Genomic DNA, 16,556 nt, shown 5'->3' on the forward strand with positions numbered 1-16,556 from the left:
ACTGAGAAATAATAAAGAGCTATTAAAAGGGAATTAATGATTAACAAGCAAACAAACGAATAAAAAAATAAATAAAAGGGAATTAATAAAGATGAGCTTGGAAAATCTGCTATATGTCCAAATGTAGAATCTGGACTTTATCTGTCAGGTAACAGTAAGCTATCAGAAGTTTTCAAGCAGAGATATGACAGGATTTGTACTGCTTTAAGGGTTACTCAGGAGAGAATGTGTAGAAAGGCTGAAACAGGAGAGTGTCTAGAAGTGGGGATGACAGAAATGATGAAATCTTAGCCTTACCTATAATCATAAAAGAGAATTAAAAAAATGCTAGATTTGAGAGATACTGCATAAGTCAAACTTATTCAACTATTATTTATTGAGTAACTACAATTACTGTTCATGGCATTGTTCTAGAAAATTCACAGAACAGTGAAAAGGATTTTAGAGTTTTAAAAGGAATTTTTGAAAACAACTTTACATAAAAAGTTATTTGGTTGATGACTCCTAGAACTGCTAATAAGGAAAAATATTGTTTTTCATTCATTATATTAAGATTGCAAGTACATTTTCAATATCTTAATTATAATTTTTAATTATTAAAAAATTTAAAATGTACAGTAATCCAGACTTATTTGAAACACATCTTTTAAAGCACCTGTATTTTATCCACAGAGAACCAATTCAATGAGTAAATTAAACAAAACAATTTACTTCATAACATTTTGAAATTTCATATATTTTTAAACATCTCAGTTATTTCACCCTAAATAAATTTGAGCCAACCAGCAGTAGGGTGGGTATGTGGATGGATGGATGGATGGATGGATGGATGGATGGATGGATAGATGGATAGATTACCAGACGCTTGAGTACTTCCCCTCTCCCTTTCTCAAGTCTATTTTTCTACTGACTTTAGTACACATCTAGAAGACTTAAAGGAAGATAGCTGTAATATAGCTATAGTCCAGAAAAAACCTAAAATTTTTAATTTCCCATTGAATAAATGAATTTGATTTTTTTAATTTCAGAAAAAAAGTTCATATGAAGTCTTCATTAAACTGATGCTCATTGTAAATAAAATAATAGATTACTGTGCAAGGCAGTAGTGTAGGTGCTGTGGAGAATTCAAAGGTGAATAAAACGAAGTGCCTGCCTTCAAATAACCTGTAATTAGAAGAGATTTTATATGTAATCGTAAATAATGACAGATGGTAGAATGTAAAAAAGTATTTAAAAAAAGAGACATTCAGAAAAGTGAAGGAGGTATATAATAGGAATAGAAGTTTGAAAGGAAAAATAATAGGTTTTATGTAAGAAAATGTGGTCTTGAAAAGATGGATGGAAAGAAATGAAGCTGAGAATTTTAGGAAGAAAATAGTGTAAAAGAAATTGTGGGCATATTTGGGTTGCAATGAGGTCTTCATTCTGGCCAAAGCACAGATTATTCTTATAAGAAAAAAGGTTTTTAAGGTATGTCAGAGCTAGATTAGAAAGATAGGAGCATGTAATTTGATACTCTATGGGGAGCCACTAAAGGTAAGATGGTCACAGTATGCATAAGGAAGATTAACTGGACTATGATCTATAGATAAACTAAAAGGATGAAAAGACCAATTATGATGTTACTGAAATAGCCCAAGTGAATGTTAATAAGAGTTTGAAATATAATGATTTCAATGAAAATAGAAAAGAAATAAATATTTCAGAGAGAGAACTGATAAAACTTGATTACAAGCTGAATGTAGTCAGACACAGACACAGACAGAAATTAAAATTATTACTAATGTTCTGAGTCTTGGTAAGTAGAATAATGAAGATACCATTAGGTATGTCAGAAAGAGAACAAGTTTGATTTCAGATATGCCAGTTTTTAAGTCAACAGATGTCTTAAATATAAAGAGATATCAATAACAATCGAAAATAAGGTCCTACCAGATAGCTTCACTGGTAAGTTTTACCAAATAAATCAATGCAACAGAATCAAGAGCCCAGAAATAAACTTAAGCATATATGATCAACTAACATTTTTACAAGAAAGCCAAAAATACTCAATGAAGTAAAGGGTCTCTTCAATAAATGGTGCTGAGAAAAACTAGATATTCACATGTAAAAGAATGAAACTAGACCTCCATTTTACACACATACAAATTAACTTGAAATGGACTAAAGACTTAAATGTAAAGCCTGAAACTATGAAACTCCTAGGAAAAAACATGGGAAAAAGCTCCTTGACATGAGTCTTGGTGACGAATTTTTAGATATGACATGTAAACAAGTAACAAAATAAAAAGTAAACAAATGGGTCTAAATCAAACCAAAAAACCTCTGCACAGCAAAAAAAAAAAAATCAACAAAGTGAAAAGACAATCTACAGAATTGAAAAAATATTTACAAACCATATATATCTGACAAAGGGTTCATATCTGAAATATATATAACTCATAAACTGAATAGCAAAAAAATAACGACCCAATTAAAAATAGGCAAACAACTTAAATAGACATTTTTCCAAAGAAGATGTATGAATGGCCAATCAGTATATGAAAGGATTCTCAACATCACTAGTCACAAGGGAAATGAATATCAAGACCACAATAAGACAGCACCTTGCACTTGTTAAAATGGCCTTCATCAAAAGGACAAAAAATAATAAATGCTGGTGAGGATTTGGAGAAAAGAGAACCTTCGTGCACTGTTGGTGGGACTGTAAACTGGTACAGCCACTATGGAAAACAGTACGGAAGATCCTCAAAGAATTAAAAATAGAATTATCATATGATCCAGCAATTTCACTTATGAGATATATCCAAAGGAAATAAAAACTAACTCAAAAAGATATCTGCACTCCCGCGTTCATAGCAGCATTATTTACAATAGCCAAAACATGGAAGCAATCTAAGTGTTTATTGATGGATGAATAGATGGAGAAGTTGTGGTACACGTGCACACATATGCACTGGGATATTATTCAGCCATTAAAAAGCTGAGAAATCCTGTTATTACAACAACCTTGAAGATATTATGCTAAGTGAAATAAGTCAGAAAAAGAAAAATACTATATGATCTCACTTATATATGGAATCTAAAAAAATAAAAAAGGAAAAATTAATTAGAATTTTAGGTTATATTAAATGATTATGCTAATGATTTTACATATAAATGATTATGCTAATCATTTTACAATATATGTAAGTCAAATAATTTTGCTGTATACTTTAAACTTATAGTGATGTATGTCAATAAAACTGGGAGAAAATGACCAAAAGAAATAATAAGATCTTAGAGTTTAAGAAAAGTTAGGGAGGGTAAATATAAATTTGGTCATCATCTGTATTATGATATTTGAAAGTACTAAAGTTACTGAGTGTCAAATGAACAAGGGTGGCAAAGGAGAGAATATAGAGTGAATATTTCAGATGGCAGGCATTTAAAGAATGTCTACAATTGGTGATTTGTTTCTGGTCTCATCACAGTAAATGCCATTTATGAAAATTCCAAAATTTAGGTCTCCACCTCCAATAAATTCTAGACTCATATAAACAATCTCCTATTTTACTTTCATTTAAATATCTAATAGACTTTTCAATGATAACACTTCCAAAACTGAACTCTTAGCTCCTGTCAATTTCAATATAACTTCTATAACCTTCCACATTTCAATAAGCGGCAATTCCATTCTTAGTTATTCATGTCAAAATCTTGGCATCATCCTGTTTCTTTCTCTTAATTCTACATCTCAATGAGATAAAGATGCTATACATGCTGTTATCTCCTATCCTGTACCTTTCTACAAAGCTGAGTAAACCTAATATTAGATTAAAAATGGTATGAGTCTGATTGCCAGTTCAAACCCATATCAACTATTATTTATTGCACTACCTGACATACAATCATTTGTCTATTTTCAGTCTCTCCCACTAGAACATAAACCCTATGAGAACTTTACTTTCATATCACCAGAGCCAAGAGCAGTACCTGAAATAAAATATACTACATATATACATGTATGTTTCTATGTATATGTCAAGTAAATTAGTCACGAGACAAAAGAAGATAGAAGCTCCAACAAAAAGTAAGCTCTAGAGATATAGGAGGATATCCAAAACTGCAGAAAGATGGGAAGAGTAAACAATATCAAATGGTGCAAAAAAACTAAATATAATAAATACCCATAATGTTTGATAATTGGTAAGTCATTAATAATAATGGAGAAAGGAAATTTGGTAGAGTAGTGAGAAAAGACGTAGTGGAGCAGAAGAAACAGTAATCTTAAAAAACAAACTGAGTGCCTAAGAAAATCAATTAGAGACAAATTAAATGCAAAGCGGAAAGTTAACATGTTTTTATACGTAGCAAATTTCAAATCACTTACCAATTTCTTGTTGTGATGAGAGAGGATTTAAATTTCCTGTAGAATAATTTTCATTAAACTGAAAAATAATTTTTATTAAATATTACTCATGAAATCAGAATGGTATATATAGCATTTATATTTGAATCTAAAGCCTGATTCTTCTAATAAGCATAATTAGAGTAGACAAAATGGCAACATTCAACATAGTGTACTATTGCACTTAAAAAAAATCTATCTTCAAAACCTATCATTTACTTATATTAAAATAAGACTTATTGATTTGATTCTGGCAATTGATAAAATATTAGTAGGCAACATATATTGTACTAAAGATAGTTCCTACTTTGGAATCTTAATATAACCTAAAATTCTAATTAATTTTTGCTTTTTTCTGAAGGCTTTACAAATCAGGTTCTTGGTATTGTTTTCCTGCATATAAAAGTAATAGGAAGTATGACAGCTTCATGTCACTTCAGATTAAGTTTTGCTGCCAAAGAGTTTATTTTCTCTGTAAAACAGGCCTTAAAAAATGGGATCATGACAACATAGTTTTCTGCCCTCTTTTTTTCCCTCATATTGCAGTAGAAGCATTTTTCTATGTCACTATTCTTCGAAAACCTGATTCTTTTTATGACATTGTAATATTCCTCCATATTGACACACCATACAGTTTCATTCTTTTACTTTGGATATTTCGATTGTTTTTATTCTTTTTTCTAATATAAAGCATATCTGAAAACTGTTATACATAGATTTACATTTTTTAAATAATTAATAAGGAAATGTGTTTTACCAAGAGATTTTGCAAAGAGAAATAACCCAGACAGAAAAAGCTGAAAATCACATGATATCACTTATATGTGGGATATAAACCTAAAAGCAATACATGAATAGGACAAACAGAGACTCATGGACATGGACCATAGATCAGTGGTTACCAGAGGGTACAGGGTTAGGGAAGGGGGGAAGTAGATGGGGTAAAGGGGGTCAAATATGTGGTGACAGAAAGAAATCTAACTATGGGAGGCGAACACACAGTGTAAATATATATATATATATTTATTTACTGTTAAAATGTAGATTTCATTAACCAATGTCACCATAAAAATATTAATTAAAAAAATAATAATGTAAAAAAAGAATATCCTACAGTTGTTGGATGTGGTGTTCTATAAATATAAGTTAGGTCAAGGAAGTCAATAGTGTTGTTCAGATTTTATAAAAGATCTTCGTAGATCGTGTTATCTAATTCTATCAATTGCTGAGAAAGAGGTATTAAAAATCTCCAACTAAGTTGGTGTTTTTGTCTATTTCTCCCTTTAATTCTGTCAATTTTTGTTTCTGTATTTTGAAGCTGTTATTAGGCATATACACATTTGCCATTGTTATTCCTTCCTTAAGAATTGACAGTTTTATCCCAAAGAAATGTCCCTCTTTATCGCTATCAATATTGTCTCGAATACTACCTCAGATATTAGTATAACCACTGTGACCTTCTTATAATTACAGTTTTCATGAAATATCTTTTTCCATCCATTTACTTTTGACCTGTCTTTGTCTTTAAAGTGTCTCTCTTGTAAATAACTAATAGTTGGGTCATACTTTTTATCCATTCTAGCATTCTCTGCCCTTTAATAGAGTATTTAGCCCATTTATAGTGAATATAATTATTTTAGAATCTCATATTTTCATGGAATATTTTACTACTTGTTTTCTGTTTGTTCCCTATGTGTCTTTTTACACTGTTCCTTCTCTATCTTATTTTGGGTTACATGGTTTCTTAGAATTCCATTTTAATTTATTACCAATATTATCTTTGAACATTTTCTTGATTATTCTTGACCAGGAAAATTAGTAACTTGCCAATCTCCTTCCTAACCCCACCACTATAAAATCAAAACAAAACACAAAATTAAAGATAAACCAGCTTGCCAGGACTCCAATTTTTGAATTAGATTTCATTTATAAATCACTTGGGGAAGAAATATATATTTACAATATTTTCTTCCTACAGGCACTTCATATATCTTTTTATATATTTGATTATTTTTTTTCAATATTTTTGTTTTCTTTATCGAATGTACATGTTTCCTGCTAAGGTTACATACATGTATTTCACATTTATGTGACAGATATAAGTAAGAATTAACTAACTGTAGTCTATTTTTTCATGGCCAGTACACACCTTCTAGGAATTAGCTGTTTTTGAAATAAGCATTCAGATAAAAATTGAGACGAAGCTGAAGATATAAAATACTATAAAATATATAGTACTCTATCATCCATCAATAAATTTATAATTTCCATAATTTATATAATATGTGGGATGTAGGAATAAAATATTCTAATCCATATAAAATTGACTAAATGTAATTAATTTAAATGAGTAATAACTATACATTTGTATTACATTGCTACTTATATGGAATTATTAATTGGTTAAAATTTTTCTAAGTGCTCTATGTATATAAACTCATTTAACAGTGACAAAGCCTATGGTAAAAATTATTATTTCCAGTTAACAGAAAAAAAAAACAGAAAGTTAGGTACCCAAAATCCCATATCTAGTAGATACCCAAGTAGTCTGGTTTCAGAGTCTAATCTTAACCACTATACCATGCTGTCTCTATTGGTCAAATAAAACATGTCTTATTTTTCAGTTTCAATTGCTAAATATAGAAAACAGCACTTTATCATGATTTCTATCTCTGAACAGTAGAAATCACTATTAGAAGGAAAGTCTTTAGGTCTTTCAAAATTAACTGATGATAATGTTGCTATGTACAGACATATAGATGAAAGGACCAACTAATAACCTGGAGAATTTTAACACTAAGAATATAGGAAATTTGTTTAGAAGTTAGACACATGAACGATAAAGCCAAATTAATTTTTAAACTGCCTTTAACTGCAATTTAAACAATTTATTTTTTTTTAATACATAGATGTCAATTTGGCGCACCTGAAGTTGAAAACAAAAATATAATAGCGGAATTTTGTTATACTATCAATACTAAGAATCTTTAAAAATTGTCTCTGCCCCAAGATAGGCTGGTACTAAAGAATTAAAATTACTTAAGGTTCCAGTGTACAATTTTTTAAGAAATAAAACTTTAGCTTTTCATATTACCTGCTCTGATGACGACATTTCTGAATCAAATATAGAAGAATCAAATAAATTCAATCCAGGTGATCTAGCAGTATAACTCATTAGAAAAGAAAATCCAGGGGATTCCTTTTGTGTTTGACCTTCAGGCACTGTATGTCTATTTCTGTTATGGAGAAACACGAAATCACCAAAATGCTAAAAAGACATTATTAAATATTGCAGACTGGAAAGCAACATAAGAAATGGCATAGAAATAAGATTTAGCACAGTAGGAGAAGAGAGGGAAGTAATTATTGAAGTGACAGACACCTATGGAGAAAAAAGATAATTTTAGTTGTAGAATAATGTTAAATAAAGTAGAATAATCAATTATAAAATAACAATAATCAATTCCTACTGAGAATATACTGTCAGGCTCTATTCTAGGTATTTCCATCAGCATTAACTTACTTACTCCTCACAATAACCATATGAAATAGGTATCATCATTATGACCTCCATTTTATAGAAGAGGATTTTGAAGCACAGAAGGGTTAAATGATTTGCTCAAAAGAATGTTAAGTGCCAGAGTTAAGATTTGAATGAAGCAATCCAGATTTAAAGTCCAAGCTCTTAACCCTGAGGCTAAATTGTCCCCAAGATCTTGAAAGCCAGTAATAAGATTTTAGTCTGGACGAGAACCCAGTCATTACAGATTGTTGCATAAGAGTGCTAAACTATAAAATGTTTTGAGAAAAATAAAATTAGACAAAATAGTATATAACACAGTGGCTAAAAAAGCATGGATTCTGGAGGCAGAACTGCCTAGGTTTGAATCTCATCTCTATCACTGAGTTCTACCATCTGTGATTCTGTTTCCTCATCTATAAAATAAGGATAATAATGTATTTACATCTCATAAAGTCGTTGTGAACCTTAAATGAGTAATATTTATAAAATTCTTAGACATAGTGCTATTAAGTTTGTTAAATATAAGTCTGAACATAACTTTCATAACTACCTCTATGACCATTAATGAGTCACTTAACTTTAAATCAATTTTCTCATCCATAAAAAGAGGTTTTAGCATATATTTGCACACCTTTTTACATTTCTCAGGTATGATTTTTACTTTGAACATGCTGTTTGTATCAACAGCATGACATTCATATATATATAATTTACTGGAAATTTCAAATATAGCAGTAGGACACAGGTGAGAGATTCCTGATGAAGTGAAATGTCTGATATATGTTTTGGAGAAATCTCAGGGTTCAGTGTTAAGGAATGGACTGAACTAACCAAAAAGATTAAAATGCAGCACTGTTTTCTTGGCTGCAAACTACAAATCTATGGCTTCCAAAGTGAAATAATCATGTTAGAGAAATTTATGCCTACTGAGGTTACTTATCAGAATGGCAATTCTTGCTTTAGATACTACAATGTAAGGAAAAATGACTGCTGGAACATTATTCGACAATATCTACAATCTATCACATGGGATAGTAGCTTTTTAGCTTGGCATTTAACTTTTTTCCATAGGTTTTATTATCCTTTGGAAAATCTCAAATGTATATACTATTGCACTATAAATACCGAGGATTGATGCCATCTTCAGTTAAATGTTACAGGAAAAATTAGAAAGAGGATCTATGAAATAAGAATGGCAAAATGTTAATTATTGTCCAAACGGGGTTATAGGTACATAAGTTCATTATACTATTCTCTCCCCCTTGTATATGTGAATTGTTCCATAAAAACTTTTTAAAGTTAAAGGTGCTAGGCAGTTTACAACTCCTATCAATTACTTCTATAACTCAATAAGTAAATTCTTTAATTATAATTATTAAAAACCTACATTTCAAACAAGGGGGTTTTAGGGAACAGTAATTTCTCCAAAGATTCAGGTGTTTTCACAGCTTCAGGTGTTCTTAAAAATAAAGGAATTTCAGGAGTTCGTGGAAAATTCTCAGCTCTTTCTTCCACTTCTTCATTATTATCTATTGGCATCCCAAGATGTTCTCCATGTATAACCTGAAAATTCAAAGTAACAAAACTATAAAAATGAATGTTATTTCATTAATAAACTCACATATATAAAAATGTGTGAGGTGGAAAACATCATATTAATCTATAATGTCATCATTTTATAGGCAAAACAAGTAAAATAATTGGTAAAAGTGATACAAAAATATCTGTCCAAAAAATGAAAAAAATTATTTTTAATTTTCAAAAGTTTTTCTTCTTCCCAGCTCCATCTCACCTATCCCTATCTGATAAGGTAAATGACAACCAGAACATACTCAAATTGATGAAGAAAAATGGTTAGAAATGATTTTTCTTGTAAAATCTCTACATCATGCTCTGGGTCAAGAATTGTACATGATATCTCCTTGAAACGGAGAAGTACTTTATTTGCAAGCAATTTTGCTCTCACTGGTTATGTTCTTTGCAAATTTTTACCCTTATAAATTTATTATACTACATCTCTGGAAAGATTGAGAACTTGAATAATTTTTTTTTATATTATTTTGTAGAGTAGGAATGTGATTTCTCAAATATGTTTGTTATATCAAATCCCATTACAGAAACAGTTTGGGTCCCTCCACCAAAAGAAATTTAAATTTACCTGTATTTCTTTACAGCAGAATACTACTACATTGTTTCTCTTGTTTTAACCCTTAGTAGCTACAGTAAAGTTGGTATACATTGTCTACATCTATCATCATTAAAGCTTTCCATTATTAAAAATTATTTTGAAGATATTTACGTAATAACCACTGGTCTAAAATTGCCTTGGCAAATTATTCAATCTCACCAAACAAAATACGTTTCTTCAGTTATGATTTATTTGTGGCGTCAGTATACAGTTAATTATTAATGGCAATTATTTTTGTATTTTTTACGTAAACTTTTTGTAGCTTCAGTTTTTAATCTAAACTCCCCTAAGGGATAGATTCTGCAATACTATAGCAACTTGATTACACAGAAACTTGATTACTAATAACATCTAGACCTCACATAAATAATCTTTATAATACTAATCCTAAAGTTAAAATAGAAATGGAATATTTTAAACTGGAATATTTTGCTTAGAAATTAGAAACCAAACATTTGACTTACTTGTGAAGTACATTTTGATTCTCTCAATTGTCTTACTGTCCCTTTATCTGCACACTCAGCATCTGTTTGTTATATGAGAACTATTTTTTCTTTTTGCAATTTAATTATAAATAAAACATATTAGTCAATATTTAACTGTTATTGACCTACAAAAAGGCAATTTCATATAATTCAACTGAACACATAAAAATAAGAATAAAACCTATGTAAACCATTTAACAAGCAAAATTATAAGAACACCCATGTAACCACCACCCAGGTAAAGAAACAGAACATTATGAGTACTCCAAAAGGCCCTATTGTCCTTATATCCTCTTCCATAGATGCAAACAGTATCCTAACTTCTGTAGTAAATCATTTCCTTGATTCACTTTATATAGTTTTATCATCTAAGCAACAGTTTGTTTTTCCTATTTTTAAAATGTTATATGAAATAATAATTTATGTGCTCTTTATCTTGCTTTTTTTGTTTAGCATATGCTGGTGAGATTCTTCTGTACTGCTGCAAAGTTTGCTTATTTTGATGTAAAGTATTCCATTGTACAAACACAATATATATCTATCTATCCATTCTACTGCAAATGGGCATTTAAAGTGTTTCTGCTTTGAGGCTATTATAAACAAAATGTTACAAACATTCTTTTACATATGTACTTGCATGTACGTACTTGGATTTCTCCAGGTATATACCTAGGAGTGGAATTACAACATATAGGTTATGTGTATCTTCCATTTTACCAGATGTTAAACTATTTTCTAATGTTTAGTTTCCAAACTATTTACCAATTTTTGTTGTGGCAATTGGTCTTCCCAAGCTACCCTAGGAAATAATTCCATTTCACTAGAAAAAATTATTAGTTCTAATTATAATTTAAGTATGGTCTCAACATATGGTCATTTATAAATGACAGCTCTTATTAATGGTTATGAGACTTCCTGTTGTCCTATTGTCCTACATTCTCATCAACACTTAGTATTGTCAGACTTTCCAAATTTTGTTAATCTGGTGGACATGTAACAGTATCCCACTGTGGTCTTATTTTTCAGTATCTTGATTTGCTAAACAACTTTTCATATGTTTATCTGCCACAAAAGTTCTCTATTTGAAGCGCCTATTCATATTTTGCACAAATTTCCAGTTGGGCTGTCTGTCTTTTTTCTTGGTTTGTAGTTCTTTATACATTTTTTGGAGACAAGTCCTTTGACAGTTTAATGTATTGAAAATATATCACCTTGCCTTCCATTCTTTTTATGTGTCTTTTGATGAACATAAATTCTTAATTTTAACATAGCCAAATTTACCGATCTTTCTTTTTAATTCTTATTTAAGAAATCTTTTCCTATCTTGAACAGATGTTTTTCCATTTGCCTCTTATATTTAAGTCACAACTATTATTTTCAACACATATTAACTTCTTCAAAAGATAGGCTTGAATAGTATTGAAGAGAATCTTTTTTTCTTCTGAGATAATTATATGCCTTTTTGAATATGAAGCCTCATTGTATATCTCAATGGCAGCTAGGAATATACCAGATATATGCATTTCCCCACATAACTGTATTAGGGATGTATTGTTCCTAGAGAGTAGCCATTCCTTTCTTGTCTAACATCCTGTCAGCTTGAAGTATATAGAGGATTATAAACAGATGGAATAGATCAACTGTGCAGATTATAATTCTTTACTCTAAAAGAAAGCAGGAATATCCATCTGCATGGAATAAGCATATTGTATTGGTTGAATCTTATACTGAGAGTAGAAGAAACAGACTCAGTATATTATATGACCACACTGAATATGCATATATTTACAGAATTTTTATACTGACAGAATAAGCCACTTTTAAAACATTGAAATAAGAATCAGTAATCTACATACTACTCCAATTATAATTTAGGTATGGTCTCAACATATGGTCATAGAGACTATAGACAAGAAGAGGTGAAGACTTTTATATGAGTAGAATAATTGTTATTTGTTACTGGGTTATTAAAATATATGTGTGTATATATATTATATACTTCATACATACATACATGTATACATATACATATATACACATAGAGAGTTGGTATTTTCAAAGGTGTATCTAAGTTCCAACGCTAATTGATTCTAGGATAATAAATATATATATTCTGTGAGCTTCCAATGATTTCATTCAAAGAAAATAATCCAAGATAGTAAAAGATTTAAATAAAAGAATGTAGTAGCATTATTTATAACAGCAAAAAAACTGGAAACGACAAAATATTCAGTGTGAGAGAATGGCTAAATAAATTATAATATATCCATACAATGGCATATTATACAGTCATCACAAATAAAATCTACTTAATGACATGGAAAAATACCCTCCACAGTCTATCAAGTGGGAAGAAAAGGATACAAAACGATATACATAGTATGCTTCAAATCTGTGGGAAAAATATAAAAGAACAAAACATATATATGCAAAGGAAAAAAGTCAAGAATATACACCAGTATGTATGGAACTGGTTACGTCTGGGCGGTATGGTATTTTTGTATCTTTTATATTTTCCTCTGTTTTCCGAATTTTTTACAATGAAATTATTTGTTTTATATTTACCAAAAAAATGTATTTAAAAACCAGGTATACATGGTTCATTAACCAGAAAGGCAACAATCCAAATAATTTATTTGAATAGTATAAAAACCTGATATAATTTGTAACTTTCACTTATTAGGGAAAATGTAAACAGCAAATACCTGTATTGCCTTTTTCAAACCATGTATTGCAATTTGATTGTTTCTGTGGAGTTAACAATCTAAAATACAATAAATATAATTTTACATTATTTGCTGAGTTGATAAATTATTTCAGATATTAAAGCATTTTCTTAGTTTTAAAAGTTACCTGAGTGGCAGGAAATTTTGTAAACTTTTAACAGCCATAACATGTGAACATTTTGAATTGTTACTCACAGCAGAGTCATTAAACACCTGAACAAAAGAAACTAAGCATTAGAATTGGCTACACAAAACAACAGAAGTTTTTGGCTTGCCATGGCTACTCAGAGGTCTCAAAGAGCACTCTCATCTTCCTCCTTATCATCACCATTATTCTCAATATCAACTACAAACATTACCTGAAACCACTACATACAAAATATTCAATCAAATACTGGGAAACAAAAATGTTTTGACTCTCGAGGAATCTTATGTTTTTGACAAGTATAGTAACTATGCTTAGTAGTATTTCTACAGTTAATGTAAACCTTTTAGAATTTTATCCTATATTCATGACTAATCCAGTGAAGCTTACCATTTTCTCAACGGATTAGCTGATTTCTGTGTCTCTATCTTCTATAACATCTCAAATCGAACACAGAGAGAGTAAAGCAGCAGTTTAAAAGATTGAAGCTTGAAACTTTTTTATATATGAAAGAGCAATATTTCATTTTTAATTTTAACTAAATTTTGCTTAATATCTTAAAGACTGCTTTACTGTGTATTGTTTCAAGTACTTCATTCTCCCTGAGTCACTCATTTTGAAGAGTTCCTGATTCTTTTTATTTGACCCAAAATAAAAATATATTTAAGAGAAAAGTTTATCCCATTTATTTTTGTTATAACAACTACTGGTCTTAATTTTGTCATCTTATTGTGCTTTTGGATCATAGAAAAAGACCTTGTCCCTTAAAGAATACTTACCTCTTAAAAAACAAGTGTTGTTACTGTTTTGATGTATGTTTTAAAGGCATGTTTGTATGTGCCTCCTGGTACAAGTATTTTAACAAGTATTTGTTTAGAATAGATGCCAAGAAGCAAAAGTGCTTAGTATATACATTTTTATTTTTAATTAGAACTGTGAACCAGCCCTCCAAAGTAGATATATCAAATTATACTCCCACTGTTGTTGACCTCACTAGACATTATCAGACGTTTTGATGTCTGCAAATCTGATAGGTGAAACCAGGTATCTCATTGGTTTAATTTACATTTCTTGTACTCCAGAGATCAAGCATCTTGTTATGTTTAGGGACTCTTTGTCTTCCCTATTCTGTAAACTGCTTTTTTTATCTTTTGCCTATTTTTATTTGTTTATTAATTTGTAAAATTATGATGTATCTTTACATATTAGACATTCTGAATACCAATCACCTTCCCACTCCATCATCTTTTAATTTCATTAGTATCTTTTATCATAGTTTTTTATTTTGATGTAGTCTACTGATCAGTTTGTCTTTTCTTGTTCCACACTGCTAAAATTACTGCATTTTGATAATGTTTAAAAATATTTTGGGATGATAAAAATGTTCTGGAATTAGACAATGGTAATGGTTACACTATCTTGTGGATATACTAAAAACCACTAGATTGTACATTTTTAAATGATGAATTTTATGATATGTGAATTACATATCAATAATAAAAGTTTAAAAAAAACATTTTGACATCTGGTAGTATCAGTCTCCTTAACACTTTTTCAAAAAAATCTTCTATTTTAAATCTTTATTTAAAATAATTTACTAATCTATTAATGTAGTGATTCACACTGATAGATTTTTCTAATGCTAAACCATCACAGCATTCCTTGGGAAAAGTGAAGATAGCTACTTTTTAGAATTGGTTGAGATATCCTTTTTGTTTTAGCAAATGATAATTTTTGTGAATACTGCAAACTGAATTTTGTGAAAATTTAACTGAATTCTGTGCGCTGGGCACAAAGTTTGCTAATCGTGTTACATTAGAGAGCCTGTACATCCTTACTTATTTTTTATCTACTTGATTTATTCCTGTGGCAGAAACTGCTAGTTTTCTTATTAAAAATCTACTTTCCTTCTGTGTTCTGATTTTAAAAACAAAAACAAAAACAAAACCACCTATATTTCTCAACCTCTCCACAGATGGAAGTAGCCATATTACTAAGTTCTGGCCAATAAAAGATCATAATAAATTGTTTAAGGAGCTTCCAAGAAAGATCTTCTAAAATAGGACTGAATCAGCTAGCCTTCCTCTCCTTCTTTTTTCCTGCCTGGAAGGCAGATATGATGGAAAAGTTACATTGGTTAGTTTCTGACCATGATTTGACCTTGAGTCAAAAGTTTAGCATTTAAGGACAGCAGGAAAAGAAAGTTTAGAGAGAGCCTGAGAAATAATGAAATTGTACAAATGGTGCTATCAGCCCTGATAAGTGAACCCGAGTCACTTACTTTAGAATTTTATGGCATGCAAGAGAAAAATAAATGTTTATCTTATTTAAATGCTATTATTTTAGTGGTTTGGTTTTGTATTCTTTCACATATAGACAAACTCAAACCCTAAACTCAGAGTCAGTATCTTTTTTGATAGTTATCCTGTTTTAACTAAGGATTCAACTGTATGTTTCGAATTCTATTGATTTTTGCTTTATATATTTTGAAACTGTATAATTTGATGCATCATGGTTATAACTTCTTGGTGAATCATTCTTTTAAAAAACATGAACTATATTTATCCCTACTGGTTTTTATCTTGAACTCTATTTTATATGGCATTGTTATATTTGCTTCGGTTTTGATATATATTTTCCATCCTTTTATTTTGTCATCTGACAAGTAGAATCAGCTTTCCTAATAGTATACAGCTGTATTTTGTTTATATGTTCCAAAGATGCACTTATGTCACATCTTTATTATTACTGATTTGTTCAGAACTATTTTTGCATTGTATTTGTTTTCTATTTACAAAGATTTCTAGCTATTTTCCCCCCATTCCTGCCTTCTGTTGGACAAAGTTTTCTTCATTTCATCTTTTTTCTTCTACTGTTTTAAAACTTATAGTCCATTTCTCTTCTGTTGGTTACCCTTTAATGTTTGATATACATGCATAAATTTACATCTTTCCCACAATACACAGAGTTAATCAGTATCCGTATCTTCTCCCTACTTCCATCCCAAACACAAAAAGAACTTGAGCAGACTTTTATTTCTCTCATTTAACTTTCTACCTTCATCCCATATTGATATTATCTGGAATTTTAATACCATAT

General features: G+C 29.9%; 1 protein-coding gene across 1 annotated transcript in view; it reads right to left on the reverse strand.

The window, feature by feature from the left end:
• CUNH14orf39 (chromosome unknown C14orf39 homolog) overlaps positions 1-16,556 on the reverse strand; it is a 56,606-nt gene that overhangs the window by 1,504 nt on the left and 38,546 nt on the right. The window contains exons 13-18 of the mRNA XM_039864288.1: positions 13,440-13,525; positions 13,292-13,350; positions 10,566-10,627; positions 9,301-9,476; positions 7,485-7,626; positions 4,373-4,430 (exon numbers count right to left, since the gene is read on the reverse strand). Coding sequence (XP_039720222.1) covers positions 4,373-4,430; positions 7,485-7,626; positions 9,301-9,476; positions 10,566-10,627; positions 13,292-13,350; positions 13,440-13,525 — 583 coding nt within the window. The remainder of the gene's footprint in view (positions 1-4,372; positions 4,431-7,484; positions 7,627-9,300; positions 9,477-10,565; positions 10,628-13,291; positions 13,351-13,439; positions 13,526-16,556) is intronic.

The sequence above is a fragment of the Pteropus medius genome, unplaced genomic scaffold, assembly GCF_902729225.1.
Source record: "Pteropus medius unplaced genomic scaffold, Ma_sr-lr_union100, whole genome shotgun sequence".
Classification (NCBI taxonomy): Eukaryota; Metazoa; Chordata; class Mammalia; order Chiroptera; family Pteropodidae; genus Pteropus; species Pteropus medius.